The sequence below is a fragment of the Neopelma chrysocephalum genome, unplaced genomic scaffold (assembly GCF_003984885.1).
Source record: "Neopelma chrysocephalum unplaced genomic scaffold, ASM398488v2 Primary Assembly neopelma1_74, whole genome shotgun sequence".
NCBI classification, from domain to species: domain Eukaryota; kingdom Metazoa; phylum Chordata; class Aves; order Passeriformes; family Pipridae; genus Neopelma; species Neopelma chrysocephalum.
Genome location: NW_020897735.1, coordinates 5,758,533 through 5,774,498, shown reverse-complemented (window position 1 = coordinate 5,774,498; position 15,966 = coordinate 5,758,533). Strand labels below are relative to the sequence as shown.

The window sequence follows — 15,966 nt, the reverse complement described above, 5'->3', positions numbered from 1 at the left end:
GAGACAGCAGAGGTGAGATCACAGGGGAAAGAGAGCAACAAAACAACTCTGGCAATATAGCAGTTGCTAAAAGATCAAGCTTAAACACTGGCTCTACATTGGCATGGACAACAAAGAACTGATCACTAGGGTCCAACACACAGCACAGCAGCGCTGACAAAATTACCAGATTCATTCCACCTACCTCTTTTGGTCTGGCTGATCCTGCTTGTTTGCCCATCCTGTACCGTCCTTGGGTACTATAATGATGTTGGGGTCGTTTCCTTTGTTCTCAGACTTCAAGCTAGGCAAATTTGCAGGAGGTGGCATGCGCCGGGCAGCAGCAACTTTCCCAAGACTCTGTAAGCCATGTCTAGGAATAACTAGTGAGAAAGGAACAGCAGCAGGTTAGAGGGCTGTATCCTGCCAGATAAGTAATCTTAATTAGGATACTGTGTGGCTGGGTGCAGTCCCAACAGAACTGCTGCTGCTATGTCAACACACAGGTCGTTTCCCACAGGACCGTCTGTTGGAGCAGCTGGCAAACAGCTCCCACACTGGGAGGGAAGGAGAAATAATTCTCCTCTAGAAAAGTGCTCACAGAGTCTTCTAGCTACCTGTGCAAATCCTCCTCTTTCATTTCACCAAGGAGAAGCAACACCACCCCTTCAAAGCTTGGGGAAACAGCCACTCAAGTCCAGCTCTTAGAAGACCAACTGGTAACCTAATCCAGGAGTCTCCAGGTCTAGATCTGCCAGCTCTACCCACCAGAGACCACATTTATTAAGAAGGTATTTTGGTTTTTGTTTTCTATTCTCACACCAAATCCAGAGCCAGCCCAGGCAAGGTTCATTTTTTTGACCCCACCATATATTTCTGGTCACATTTCCACTGCAAATCCAACTCAGGTTCTCCCCCAGTGGCCTTCAGTCCTTGACTATCCTCATACAAGGTCTGACCAGCTTAAGGCACTTCAGTCAGCTCAACTGCCCTGTCCTGGCACAGCCTAAGGCCCTGGTAAGGCTTTCACTCAAGTTTGCCACCTGCCCACTCAGCAGCAAGGACACAGGCTAAACAAAAAGGCCAACAGCCCCCAGCTGTCCTGTGTCCTTCCTCCATGTCTCTACAATAAGAGCAACACAAAGTGCCATGGCCACTTTCCTTGAAGTTTTAATGAAACACAGGCTTAGACACCAGCCCAAACACTCTGCACCCCAGCTGTGACCCACTGGGCACCCCCCCCCACAGGGCCAACAACCTGAATGAGCTCTGCAACAACACCCTTGGGAAGATATCAAAAGGAGCTTTCTGAGGATGCTTCTTACCTGTAGTTCTGATAGCTTCTATTGACTTTCCTTTATACTTATCAAACAGGCTGAGAGTCGAGTACTTGCTTTTCCCATCCTTTCCCTTGGTTATTTGCCCCAAACGATCGGACATTGCGATGAAATGTCATCTAGTAAGGAAATTTCTCTGCGCCGCTCCCGATCTGCCTTTTAGTGAAAGAGAACCAGGAGAACACCATCAAACAGATAATTCAGCCACAGAGAAGTAAAAAGTAAAGCACACATGACAGCTAGAACTGCAGATATTCAGTGAGCACACATATCAAGTTACAGGGTTTTAACTCCCTCCTCTTTAGTCACAAGAAGCTTGTGGGCTTTAAGATTCACGCACTGAATTAAAAGAACTGCAGGAACACACTTCTCACAGCATCATGTTTTCCTGCCACTCCAGCACTGAAAGAGGTGAGCTTCTTTAAGTATGAGAACACATGAGAGGTCAACACAGTCCTTGCTTTAAAGGAGTAAGTCTAACAATAAGCAGCAAAACACAACGATTTCTAAACATAAATGACAGAAAAGCACCATGTCTTATACCACAGAATTTATCACTGGGTTTCCCACTGAAGCACTGGCAGTTGGGTTTGTAATGTTTAGATTATGGTTCCACACCAGCCACAGCTAATGACTTATACCAGCAATTAATGCTTTGATACCATCAACTGAAGGCAATAGAATTCTTCCTTCAAATTCCCTTTCCCTGTCAGCTGGCCTTGAGAGAGAGTTATGTACGAGATTCAGACTCTTGAGCCTGTGGGTTCAGCCCTTCTACTACGATTCCTGAAAACACTTCACCAAAAAAATCACATTTCTCTGTTGCTGGCACCTTGAACACCACTTTTAGCTTTAAGTATATTTTTCACAATGGATGTGGGTTTGTTAATTTTTCACTCTGATCTTTGCTGGCACAACATGCTGCGATTAACACCCATCATGAGGAAGCCTCTTTACTTCCACATTTTGGCTCTTGGAGCCTGGGACAAAGTTGAAACATGTGCAGTGCACACACTGCACATCAACTTCTATGTCAGAAAAGACACTTTGCTTACTTTCAGTTGACCTTTCTTTCTTTTTTTTTTAAAGCATAATTCTGTTCTCAATTTTCTCAAATCTAGGAGCTTAATCTAACCTTTTCACACATAATTTAGATTTCCCGATTTCTTGTTGTAAAGCCTCCACTTCAAACCTAAAACTGCTAGCAGTTTTATTATATCATCTGCTAGGTCCCATCTTAGGGTTTCAACTCTGTGTTGAAGTAACAAAATGTGATATATATCTGACCTTCCCACCCCTTACACTTTCTGAAATTCATCCAGATAAAAGCATTTTTCCAACACAGACAGAAATCACTCTTTCTGAAAGAAACTGTGTCTGACCAGAGGTACAACTCCCACCAGCAATGCCTTATCAAACATGATTTCCAGGTAAGAGGATTAGTGCACCACACATTATGTACAAACCAAAGCACAGACTGCAAACATGCTGGATACAGCCAGACTGGGAATGCAGTGCCAAGTAAAGCCCATCTAAAGGCTGCTACCAGGGGACAAGTGTCTGACCAATAAACCTGGCAACACACAGTGTTTGTTCTTGTATTGCAGGATTTAAATCAGGCCTGTCAGGAGCAAGAATCCATGGACTCTGTGTGCTAAGGCAGCGTGGTCAGGGACAGAGGAAATCTTCTGTCACTCAGTAACAGCATCCATGGGATGCTCAGGAAAAACACCAGGCTCCACAGGACGCCCCTCAGAGCATCTCTGCTGGACCACCACAGGGAGCTGCAGCATGAAGGCCCATGGAGATAACAGGGCTGGCTGGAAGCCTTGAGGCACCTTTGCCTACTGAGCAGCAAATGATCTTTGGCTTCAGTCTGGTTCCATCTTTGCTCAGATGGCTGCCATGTGCCAAAGAAAACATCAGCTCCTCCCTCACTTAGCCATTTGCACTGTATTTTATTAGTAGGACAGGCATAAAAGAGAAAAGGAGAGAAAACACACTGATTAGCACAAACTTGGCAAGAAAGCAGAAGTTGGACTGAGAACAATGAGCTGTTTGAACAGGCAGAACTGTGGGGAGGCCCAGAGCAGAGGGAATAGCAGAGGGTGCTGTGCTGGCAAGAGCACAGCCACCTGCTTTTACAGGTATATTGAGCCTTGCAGAGGGAGTCTGGCTTGGGGTCTATACAGACCACGTCAATCTTGTACCAACCTCACAATAAAACTAATAAAATCCAGGTTGAGGTTTAGAAAACTTAAACCAGATTAATATTAGCAGGTATTTAAAAAACCCCAACAACAACAAACCACCTAGCACATCAGGTTCAGGAGTTATCTGGTTAACAGAAAATCCCTCAGTTCCTGAAAGTCAGTGTGCAAACAGCACACAGGGCCACGCTGCCAAAGAGAAACCCTGACAACAGTTATGTAACCGGGTCTCAGCTGCCTCTTGATTACATCTTATATCATTAAAAGGATGAGGGAGGAATAAACAACCACTTCAGAACAGAAGAGCTGGGGACACGTCGGGATAAAGCCCCTTGTCAAACTTTCTGGGACAGCCACAACTGCTGTCTGGATAAATGAGATTTACTTTGAACTCCTTCAATGCTTTGAAGCTGAATGTGAAACACAGCTTTGTCTGTGTGGTGTGTGTGTGTGTGCTCCAAAGGGGGAAGCGAGTCCATGGAGAGGTGAAGCAAATTCCATACAGCACTGAGCCAGATCAGAGCCCAGGCAGGACCCTGCTGCCCATCCCTCCTGCCAGCTGCAGACCCAGGGGTGTACTGGCCAGTGGAATCACTTGGCACCCAGGTCACCCACAGCACTGCAGAGAGGCCACAGAGCCTCCCAAGGCTGGCATGATATTCGACTATCGACTATCTCCCCATCACACAGTCACGCAGGGAATCCAGGCAGGGATCATATAGGCCTTCTAGTCTTGCAGAGCACAGCCATTTCTGATAAAAATCGAGTTCATTTACAACTGACCTGCCTGCCTGCATGCTCCTTATTAGGAGAGCATGGAACCACAAGGCACATGCCAATGCTGACAACTGAATACTGACAGCCCCGGCAGAGCCGTTGACCTGTGCTCAGGGTTCCTGTGCCCGAGAGCTGACCCTGAAGAAAGCAATATCCCATTACAGAGAAATCAAAAATAAATCAATCCCCAGCATTTCTGCAAGGTTTCTCTCTGGGTTTATAGAGCTCTTCTGGGGAAAGTTTGCTATCAGCTTTACTATACAGCTTAGCTCTTCCCATTCGCAGGACTAGCAACGTCTCCTGCTATACCAAGGGACAGCACCAGAGTGCAAAATACTGAATGTCTCAGAGGAATCACAAAATACTGCAGTATGACCAGTTCCATTAGAGACCCCAGGGTACAAATAACTGCACCAGAACCACTTCCTGGGCAGAGAGCTCCACTGTTCCCACGTCTTCGTGTCCACTTCATGTTGCCCTGGATCTGATGTTTGGGTACTGACCCTGTCTAACTGCCTTTTGAAGGGGTATGTTCTAATCCAGAGAGCAACACTGACATTTTAATGCCTTAAAAACATTAGATTAATAAGTATGTAAGTCTTGGAGCTACAGCAGGGATCTACCAAGCCTGTCCTGCAAAAAAAACCCTGTGAAAACCTCGAGTTACTGGCACTGGTAACAACTGGAAACCCCCGAGCTGAAAATACGGACAAAGGGAGAGACTCCTGACAAACAGGATTGTCTGCAAAGCTCTTTGTAAATCTATGTATGCAGGAGGCTGGGCTGCTGGTGTTTTATTCACAAGACTTCAATGGAGCTGGAGTACCTGGAAGTCAGCCAGCCTTAGCTGAGCAGGGCAAACAGACTTCTGAAAGGTAACACACACTGGAAGGAATCACTTCAGCTGCTCGCACACCACTGAGCTCTACATCGAGCACAATCACTGGGGCAAAGGATCCAAGACTACTGCAGACCTTCAGTCCTTGCTCACTTCACAGCAGCAGTCACCAACACAAAACAAAGCACCAGGATGGAGATTAACAGTGAAAAGGCTTTTCTCCACAAGCAGGATGATTTTTGACCTGAAACTTTATACAAATTGTTCAGAAACTCACAGGTTGGAAAAGCTGAACAGTACTTTCAGAAGAGAGAAGTGTTTGGAGTTGATGTTGATGTTAAACTGAAATATACTGCTAAACTGAAATACATGATACTAGTAACATGAAACCTTTTAAAAAACACAGTATAGTTTTACAGGAGATTAGTGGTGATCATTCTTCTTTAAATACCCACAGTCATTTTTGCTGATACTTCCAGAGCTCAACATTTATCTGTCAACAGAGAAATACCACTACTTCTCCTGGAACCTGTCCCACCAAGAACCACCTATTTGTGAAACATTCACCACCTGCCTCAGCGATGAAAGATACCACTGGCTCCCCTTGCAAGGGCTTTGGTGAAACAGTGTGATCACCTGCCCAGGGGCTTGGTTCAGATGCACTAATATCCTTTAGAAGCCCTGTCTGGGCCAGGCATGGATCATCAGCCTAGCAGGGAAGGGACCAGATGAGCACTCAGTTCCCAGGAGAGATAGCTTAATAAGGAGGGGAGCAACAGGAGAATATCAGCATACAAGCACAAAGCCAACAGGATCAATCAGAAGAGCTGTGCAGCAGGCAGAGGCTGCAGCAAGAGTCTAAGCCACAAGAAACTGCTCACTGTCATTCTATTGAATTATTTCCAGAGGGAGCTGCCAAGATTTGCTGGTACACCTGAAAAAGGACCTGCCAAGATCTGGATGTAGCACCAAATGTGGTGCCAGAAAACGGCACCAAATCCTGCCAGATAGGGAGAAGCAAGTCAGGAGTCTGCAGTGCAGAGAAGAGATAAACACCCCATCACTCCTGATTCACAAGCTCAATAGATATATTTGATGGCACCAGTTCCTTTAATCCTGCACAATTCCAGCTTCTCTCTGCATTTCCCATGAACCCTGTCTCCTGTAAAAACAGGGAGTGGGAGACCAGGATCACATCTCCCATGATTTATTGCAGAGATATGTTGTTAGCCAAGTAGTACTGGAGGTTGGAGCTTGTCTGCCAGGCTTGCCTGCTGTCCAGCCCCATCATCAGACCTCTCTCTGTGCCAAGCCTCCTGGGATTTGAGGCACAGAGCAGGACCATGAAGAGGAGAGGCAGAGCCTTCTGGACAGTGGATCTATCATTAACTCTGTGCTGTGGGGCTCTACAGGCAGAGATAAAACATGACAGGGGAGACAGAAAGGGCATGTCCTGTAACACGACCTCATTTTCTCAGTTCTGTCTTCACCAAGCTCACCTGCTGCCCCCTCTTCTAAACGGACCAACAGGTTGGGAATCACAACTACTGTCAGTAAATCACTGCACAGCTCTAGAGAAAACAGATCTTTGCAATCTCAGGTCTGGCCTGTAAAATACAGAAGCTTCACCTCTCTGCTGAGCAGCTTTTCCAGTGCTGGGAAGGCAGGCAGAGAAAGGCAACCAGAAAGGGTGGAATTGTAACTTACTGTAAAACAGATAAAGCAGATTGGGGTCTGGAGAATAGCTCAATTGTATTTACACAAAAACATTAACGAGTTCTGTGGTCCTTTCTGTGCCGGCTGGACAGACAATGCCACACCCTGGAAAGGAGCCCTGACCTCCAGTAATTGAGGATGCAGACAAAGAAATAGTTCATCCTGAGTATGCAAGACTATGGCACAGAGCAAAAAAAAATCCCATCAGAAAGCTGGTCCACAGCCCACAGAAAGTACTTGTGAGATCCTGTGCTCATGAAACTCCCCCTCCTTTTCAAGCAACAGAAAACCAAAGGTGTGCAGTTAATCCTTTCCTTGAAAGGAGTGCCTCTCTACAACAGCCCTCCAGAGAAACAGGGCCAGTTTCCTTTCCATCTGCCCCATCATGCTGTAAAGGAGGAACTGACCCGCTCGTGCCAGCTTGTCAGGAAAGTATAACCTTCTCTCCAACCCAAGAGGAAGTGCTGCAGGGCTTTCTTATCATCCCTCAGAATCAAGAGCTGAATGCTGCAGGGAAGCAGGAAGGTATCTCATGGAACAACCTGCAGGCACCAGCTACCAACATTACACTCCCTGCCCCCTCATCCAGGCTGTGAAGACATTAAACAAGGCAGGACCATCAGGCTCTGACTTCCTGACCTCCTGGCAGGTACTTCTGCAACAAGACACAACGGAAATAAAGGAGCCTATTTCTTTGCTGTTTCACATTTCAGAGGCAAAACCCAGGGAGGACAGAGCAGTTCAGTTCAGCAAGAACCACCTGTGGCCTCCAAAAGATCCATATCTCAACCCCTCTGGCACAAGAGGAAAGGGAAGCAACCTCATGATCTCTGTGAACTGCCTGCCCAACAAGGCTCATATTCAAGTGTAAATCTAAAGTTTTTTACTTAAGTCGTACTTTAGTTCTGGTTCTTCCACAAGCAAGGCCCAGAGCTGAAAACACACTACCCACAGCCTCCAAAGTGATTCTGCCTTCCACTCTGCCCTGCTCCGGTTCCTCTGAGATGTGAATGTCCAGAGGGAACACACAGACACAACATCCTGCTCCCTTAATGCCAGAGCAAGGAAGCTGATCACAAGTGAGCAGTTTAAATCCAAATACTAAAGGAATACCTGGCATAATGCTCTGTTGGCAAAACTTGTTCAGAAAGCTCCTGGCAACATTCAGTTGAACTGTAAGGTAAATTGGGCATTTAGGTATCTGAGCAACAGCAACAGACTGTGAGTAGCTGGTAGGGATCTCCTGATGGGTAACAGGGCTGGTACTACCAGTCCTATTTTACAGGCTGGGTAACCAAGGCAGAGGAACAGTTTGCTTAACTAACACCACACAGAGTAAGAAGTCTCAGAGCTCAGGTCCCTACCCCAGCCACCAAATCTCCATGCCAAGACCCTCAGAGAAAATGCAGCTCTCGATCACAAAGGAGAAGTTGCAAACGTGAATCAAACGAGGAAGGAATGCACTGCAGCAGCACCTGCCATGTCCAGAACAGCCTCTTCCAGTGGAAGAGGCTGTCCACTGGCACAGAAGTGCACCCAATCCTGCCCACTGCTTCAGAGGAGCCCACGAGGGCAGAAGGCACCCACAAAAGCACAAACTGTTCCCAGGCCATTGCACCAGGCCTTAACTCTGATAGGTGAAGGCAGAAACTCTTCCATCACTAAAAATAAGCACCACTGCATGTTAAGGTCATGAAATTCCCTTGGCCCTGACACTTCTGCCACACAGACTTTTAGAAGTCATCACAGCAACAATACCCACACAACCCAGGTGAGATACAGCAAGAGTAGCACAGGTGAAACACCAATGTGCTGCCAGCTCCAGAACCCAAACTTGAGCCTCCAAACCATGAGACACAGCTCACCCTACACAGCCCTACACAGCCAAGGCCACAACTGGCCACTGGAAGAATGATTCTCTGTCAAACATTTCACAAATCCTTCACCTGGTCCCAAGCTCAGCAACTTATTCTGTCTCTCAGAAGTGAACATAAATTTTACAGCAAACAACCAGAGAGGAAATCAGAGATGTCACAGCTCCAAGAGATGAAATCAGAGCAAAGCTGGCAGTCCTTTGGGTTAAACAGTCCTTTTTTCAGGAACAGATACAGCTCTTTCCACACAAATGCCATCAGCTGTTGAGTAAGCTGCTCTGTTTTCTCTGCAGTCTCAGGAAGCATCACACTGGAACAGGGAGGTGGATGTTTACCTTGTCCCCGATGGGCCTCACTACCAAATCTGGGCTCTGCTCACCTCTCTGCACTCTGAGGCTGCCTGCTGACTTCAGGGCCTCAGCTCCCACTCAGGTTAGGCACAGAGGGTTATCTTTATGAAGAGATAAAAGCCAGTGCTATTCATCAGCAGGTCGTAAATGCCAATCCCTCTTGCCCAGGCAAGGCAGAGGTTCCTGTACACCCCTGCTGAGCAGATCCCTCCAGTCCTGTTCCTCCCCAGGGCGCTGCTGGGAGCTCCTCTGGCAGGTACTCGCTGCAGGGTACAAAGCTGCCCTGGCAAGAGCTGAATAGCTCTTTCTCTATCAGATTTCTCCCAATTCCCACAGCCATCAGGACTGATGCAGCCGGTTCAAACCATTAATAAGATGTCAAGCAGTCCAGACAAGCCTGCAGTTCATAAACACTGCAGATACTGAAGCTTCCAAGCAAGTCTTCCTCCGGGTTCCCCGATTTTAACAGCACCCGGGCAATGCAGCATTGCACAGCAATTCTCCTTGCAGGAAGCCTATTCATAGAAGCCATTTGCACCACGAATGAATGCCAAGGACGCTAACAGGAATCTGATGGGAAAGGGACAGAGGGACAAAGTGGTAAGAAAGCACCTTACAGCAGTGTGATTCAGTCCTCTGAAGAAAGGAGCTTTAGACATCTTTAGGAAGCTTTAGCTCTTCTGGAGAGCTCAGTAACCCGGGCTATGCCCAGGACATCTGGACTACCCCGAGCCAGACAGGAAGTGAAAACATTTCACAGATGCTTTAATTTACATAGATATTTACAGTGCATAACTGACAAGGTGTGTAAGCGTCATCACTTCATCTTCCAGATAGGAAAACGACACCACAGAACTCTGCAGCTCTGCTAAGCAGCAGAGCAAGAAATAGAGCCTTCATCTCCCACTTTCTGGGGTTGAAAACCACGCTCTGAATCACACTGCCTGCCTTCATGATGCTGTGGGGCCAGCAGCAGCATGAAGCCCTGCTCCAGAGGAGTTCTGGAGGAGCAGGTCTCTGCATGCTGGGATGGGGAATGCTGCAAACACCTCCTAAATGAGCCATCCCATCCACTGCTTTTGCTGCAACAGGATCACAGGCGTCACTAGAGGCAACACTTTGCTCTAGTGTTGTTGATGCAGAACACCAACACCATACCAACATTCAAGATCTCATGAATCCATTTCTGAATGACAGCTCTTGAAGCTTCAATTGCTAGGTGGGAACTCGATTCTTTGGTTATTTCAATAAAACCATATTTCATACTATTGTAGCCATGAAGAAACATCTCTTGAACATGTCCCTACTCCCCTGCCTGCTTCACAGCCCACTCCCAATGCTGAACAAGATCACTCAAGGCTTCTGTACAACCTCCCAGCCCACATACAGGTAGGAAGAGCTGAAGAACTTACCCCACAGCAGAACTCTTGCAAAAAAAAAAAAAAAACAACAACCAAAACGCTATATTCCCACACAAGAAGTGCCTGGGGGAGGCAAAGTCCCAATGCAAGCTCTTCAAATCTGTCTGTATTCAGTGCTTGGAGCACCAGCACTACAACTCCTGCCTAAATGTCTCAATGGCTACCCAGGAAGGGTTCCTCCACCAAATCTCTTCCTTAAGGGTGCTAACTCCACAAATACTAGGTAGTTTACTCCTCTTAAGCGCCACCCACCTGAAATCCAAAGGCTGTTGAGGCTGCTCCCAACAGCTAATTGAAGCCTGGCAGACATCTGAAGTACTACAGCCCAACAGAGTGGTCCTCTTAGTCAGATCCTAGGGGCCTGTTAGCAAGTCTTTGCTTTCTTCCTGGTTATTTTTCCTGTATTTCTTCACATTTACACCAGGCTCACCTTCACCTCCTCCATCACGTTTCCACATTTCAAACCTGGCCATTATCTCTTCCCTTTCACTCAAGCTACGATTGTTTTCATCAGTCCTCCCCAAATTCATACCTCTAGTCTCTTAAAGGTGTAACAGCTCTCTCGCCCCTTCCAGCTTATCAAAACTTTCCTGAAAAATTCAAGAGTTCAGAACCAAAACACAGACACTGAATTTGGGCGCAAGTACTGCAGAACTGCATATACACCTTATAAAATCTCAAAAGCACCTTCTGTCCCCACAGACCTCACAGCACTGCAAGTCAAGCAGCTTCACAACCAACCAATGCCACAGGTAAACACAAAACAAACCAGGGCTACTAGAGCAGCCTCCAGTCCACTTCAGTTGTGGAAGTCCAAACGCTCCCAGACAAAAAACCAGACCAGGATTTACAGCCATACACATCTGAACAGCTCTGCTCCAAAATAAACAGCTCAGAAGCTCCAACTTCTGTTACTTCTGTGCAGGAAGCAAATGTGTATGCAGAGAACATCCTAAATTCTAGTACAAGTTACTAACAGAACATGAGTCAATGTTACATTTCAGTGAGGCTGAATATTATAATATAACCTCCTGCTTTATTTTATCTTCGTGTGGGAAAGACCAACTCTTTAACCAACCCAAATGCGTGCAAAACCCCCTTCAGAAGGTGCTTTCCACGAGCACTCTCATGACTTTGATAACAAAATCACTTAATTTTAGACATCAGAAAAAGCTGCTCTGCAATGGAGAGCTGCAGCTGCCCAGCCTTTACCTGGTCTCTGTGCTCTCACCTCGTTGTCTGATACCTGAGAGACCCACAGTTGTATTTCTTCTGTTTCAAATGACAAACCAGTGATAAGGAGCTGTGAAATTATCGACCTCTTAGGAGAATGAGTCAGTGCCACATGAAAAACAAAACCCACTTACAAGGCATGATCAGCTTAAGAGCAAGGCCTGATACTGAGAAAACAGCTCAGTGCCAAGCTGCAGAATAAATGAGGAATGTAGTAATGAGGAACACGGATGACCAGAGAGGTCCAGCCCTTGGAATAAACCCTCTTCCTCCCTTCCCTGAAGTCACCATTCTGTATCACTAACTTTCTCCTGTTCATTTTGCTTCTATTTCTCCAACAAGAGAAAAAAACTCCCACCATTACAAGTGGAAATGCCTCTGCAGCACAATTTCTTTCTAGACTACCATCATAAAAGAAAAAAAATAATTAAAAAAAGGCTCACTATTATTTTCAGTGCAGCAGCACTTAAAGTTAGCCCAGCTCAACCATAAATACTTCCAATTAGTCAGGTGAGCACAATGAAGGCCCTGAACAACCAACACTTGAATCTTGAACGGGCAGGTAATTCTGTAATGGATCATCCAACAGGCTGCACTGCACAGCTCAGGCAAACCAGAGCAGCACCAGGGTCCTTGTTTTCCCCAGCCACACCTCAGGTGTGATCCCAGCAGGACAAGAAAGGTGTGGTACAACCATCAGGTGCTCTGAAACCACCCCTGCCACACACACTGAGGATTGTCTGTCTTTACACCATCACTCAGGTACCAGCTCTGTTAGACAAACACAGACTCTAATGCCACCCCTACCTTTAGGAGGTTGTTTCAATAAATTAGCCTTTGAAGTTAGGTTTTACACAAAGCTTTATTAAAAGGCTTTATTAAGATGTCATTATAAAGCGAAATAATTTTAATAAAAAAATATTTGGGAACATTACTCATATTTATTGAAACAAAAATACTTTTAAGCCCTGCATCTCCTTTCCAGCACTTGTATGGAGCATTTACTTACTTTTCCTCTTTCAGCCAGTTTGCTGATTTGCCCTTTTAAGCTCTTATGCACACACAGAAAAATAAAAAAAAAAAAGCTCAGAGTTCATTTAAAAAAAATGCACTCTAAGACCAAAATAAAATTCTCCAAATTTAGAAAAAAACAAGGCACCAAGGCACTTTATAATGACAACTTTGGAAACCTGTATCAAACACATGGTTTACTTTCTTTACCTTTTTTTAAGAAAGGTATCTATCAAGTCATGTAAAAATACATCTTCTTAACAGTGAAAACTGCTGAAAGCAGCCTCAAACATGTGATAGATATCTAGTTTACTCAGGCTGTGCAGAAAAGCAGACCAGTCTAACAAACAAACAAACAAAAAAAAGAATCAACTTGCACTCAAGGTACTTATCAAATTAAGCACAAAATCAAAATACAGCTAACAGCAGATGTAATCACACTGGCTTGAGGAAATGTGTAATTAAAAAACCCAAAACTAACAGAAACAAAGAAGCAACCTCCCATAATATTTGTGATTTGTCCAAGTATGATTTTTAATCTTAACTTTTTAACTGTAACAAGCAAAACACTAGACCATTTCAAAGAGGTCATATGGGAGAGGTCTTGTTTATCGTACCACCCAAAATACTCTTAACTACGAAGAACTTAAGAACTTCTTAAGCTAGAGACCTGAAAGAAGCAGCATCACCTATGATGAACCCACAAAAATCTCCTGATGAACTCCTGATAACACCCAGGCCCATCTACAATGTTTCATTTAGAGTGCAAAAAGGCAGGTAACTATTTAATCTTTTCAGTCAGAAATCCTGAAAACATCACTTTCCATCCTCTCCCTAAATTCCACTTTCAGGATATGGTCTAGGCCTCCCTACCTCTTCCAGGTGACTTTACTCCTCAGTCCCTAGAGGACTAGGTTTTAGGACGCTGGGATTTAACTACCCCAGTGGCAAATGAACATGGAAAAGGCAGGTAAGTCTGCCAGTTTATATCTGAAAAACCTACTCATCAGAAGCTGATTCTCCAAACTTGGGCTCAAGGCAGGGACCAGCTATTTATACACCATGGAAGGGCCCATTCCAGTGGAGGCCTCACTTGCATCTTTTCAAGACAAGGCTTAAGCCAAACAAAACTTCCTCTATTAACCTGGATTCAGTGCTGGAAGGGTGGGATGCCTTCCCCCTAAGCAGAGGATGTAGACACTGCAATGTGCTTATACTTTATACCCGTTCCTAGAAAGAAACAAAATTACCAAAGTCCTGAACATCCATGTTTATTTTACCTTATCACCCCAAACACCATTAACATCAATATACAAACATTTCATGAGCTGATACTCAGTGAGTATCTCACCCTTTGCACGTTCAGAAGACTGAAACAAAACAAAACAACTTTCCTTACAAACCCCACAACTCCCAGCTCATTCAAACCGCTTTCGGCAGCTCTGACTTGGGAGATCAGGGGGTTTTTTGTCACAACCAACACGACTAAAACCACCCCCCCATGAAGATGCTCAGCACATGTCCCGGGACCCGCATTAGGGGGGCACAGCTGCTCTCACAGAGAGACGAAAAAACTCCTTCCTGTACAAAAAAATAACCCTAAAACATCTTTTCAAACCTACCGAACCAGCTGGCCCAGCGCACAAACTCCATCCTCGCTCCCCCCCCCCCCCCCCGGCCCAGCCGCATTTCGGCCTCAGCAGCCCTTTTGTAGCTCCCGCACAATAACAAACCGGCCGAGCCTTCTGGATGCCACCCCCCCCCCTCCTTGTTTTGCTGAGACACACACACACACACGGCGCGACAAAAATATCTTTGTGTCACACTCCAGACGACCAAGAAAAACAAGCCGCCTTTGCGGCGGGGACCCCCCGGCCCGGCTGCTGAGCGGGGCGGGGGCGGCTCGGCCAGCGCGGCCCCCCCGGGCCCGGGGGGCTGGAGCCCGGACAAGGGGCCCCGAGGATGGGGATCCCGCCGGGGATGGGCCCGGGCAGGCCCCGCACAACAACCACCGGCGGCTACCCCGGCCACAAACCGCGGGGGTCCCCCCGCAGCCGGCCCGAGGCGAGCAGGCCGCGGGGTGCCGCAGCCGCTGGCCCCGGCTCCATTTTAGCGCTGCCTCGTCCCACCTTCCCTCTCCCTTCCCCTCCCTCCTCTCTTCTCCTCTCCCCTCCCTCCCCCCGGCCCCACTCACCGCCCCGAATATCCGCGGCCGCCGCCGCCGCCGGCCCCCGATACCCACCTGTGGTGGTGGCGGGGAGCCGGGGGTGCCTGCGGAGCCGGGTGCGGGGGAGCGATGGGCGCGGGGCGCGGCGGATGGCGGCGGATTGCGCGGGGCGGCGGCGGCGGCTGCGGCCGATCCGGGCACTCGCTGCCTCCTCCTCCTCCTCCTCCTCCTTCTCCTCCTCCTCCTCCCCGCGGCCCGGCCCGGCCCGCGACCAGCGCCGCCTGCAGGGCCCCGCCGGCACCGCAGGGGCGGCGCGACATGGAGCGGGAGGAGGAGGAGGAGGAGGGAGCGGGAGCTTCCCCGGGGACGAGGGGCTGCTGGAGCCGGGCCAGCGGCGGGCATGAAGGTGGTGAGGGGTCTGGAGCATCTCTCTGAGGGAGCTGGTCTGGCTAGTCTGGAGAAGACTCATTAGTGCATACAAGTACCTCAGAGTGTCAGAGGATGGTGCCAGACTCTTTCCAGCAGTACCCAGGATGAGGAGCAATGGCCATAAACTAAACCACAAGGAGTTTCACCTCAATACGAGAAAGAATTTTTTTATGTTGAGGGTGGCAGAGCACTGGAACAGGCTGCCCAGGGAGGGCGTGGAGTCTCCTTCTCCGGAGACATTCAAAACGCACCTGGACGTGTTCCTGTGTCCCCTGCTGCAGGTGACCCTGCGTGGGCAGGGAGATTGGACCAGATGATCACCAGAGGTCCCTTCCAACACTAATGACTCTGTGATTCTGCAAGCTCCCCTCAGAGATAGAGAGCTCCTGGAGCAGGGCCAGCAGAGGACATCGAGGATGACTGTGGGACTGGAGCATCTCTCATATGAGGAAAGACTGAGGGAGCTGGGGCTGTTCAGCCTCAAGAAAAGACCACATTAATGTGTATAAACATCTCAAGGGGGGTGCCAAGAAGATGGAGCCGGGCTCTGCTTTGTAGTGCCAACCCCAAGGCCATGAGGCAATGGGCAGAAACCGATGCCTAGGAAGCTCCACCTGAACATAA

The 15,966-nt window shown here is 47.5% G+C and overlaps 1 protein-coding gene across 8 annotated transcripts in view; it reads right to left on the bottom strand.

The window, feature by feature from the left end:
- PRRC2B (proline rich coiled-coil 2B) overlaps positions 1-15,127 on the bottom strand; it is a 45,735-nt gene extending 30,608 nt beyond the window's left edge. For 5 of the 8 annotated variants that reach the window (XM_027687988.1, XM_027687995.1, XM_027687993.1 and 2 more), the window contains exons 1-3: positions 14,989-15,127; positions 1,305-1,472; positions 185-362 (exon numbers count right to left, since the gene is read on the bottom strand). In XM_027687988.1, the coding sequence (XP_027543789.1) occupies positions 185-362; positions 1,305-1,419 (293 nt within the window). In that variant the 5' untranslated portion in view covers positions 1,420-1,472; positions 14,989-15,127. Of the gene's footprint in view, positions 1-184; positions 363-1,304; positions 1,473-14,940 lie in introns of all 8 variants that reach the window. The other 3 variants (XM_027687991.1, XM_027687989.1, XM_027687992.1) reach the window with 3 other exon arrangements.
- Between the last annotated feature and the right edge of the window lie 839 nt (positions 15,128-15,966).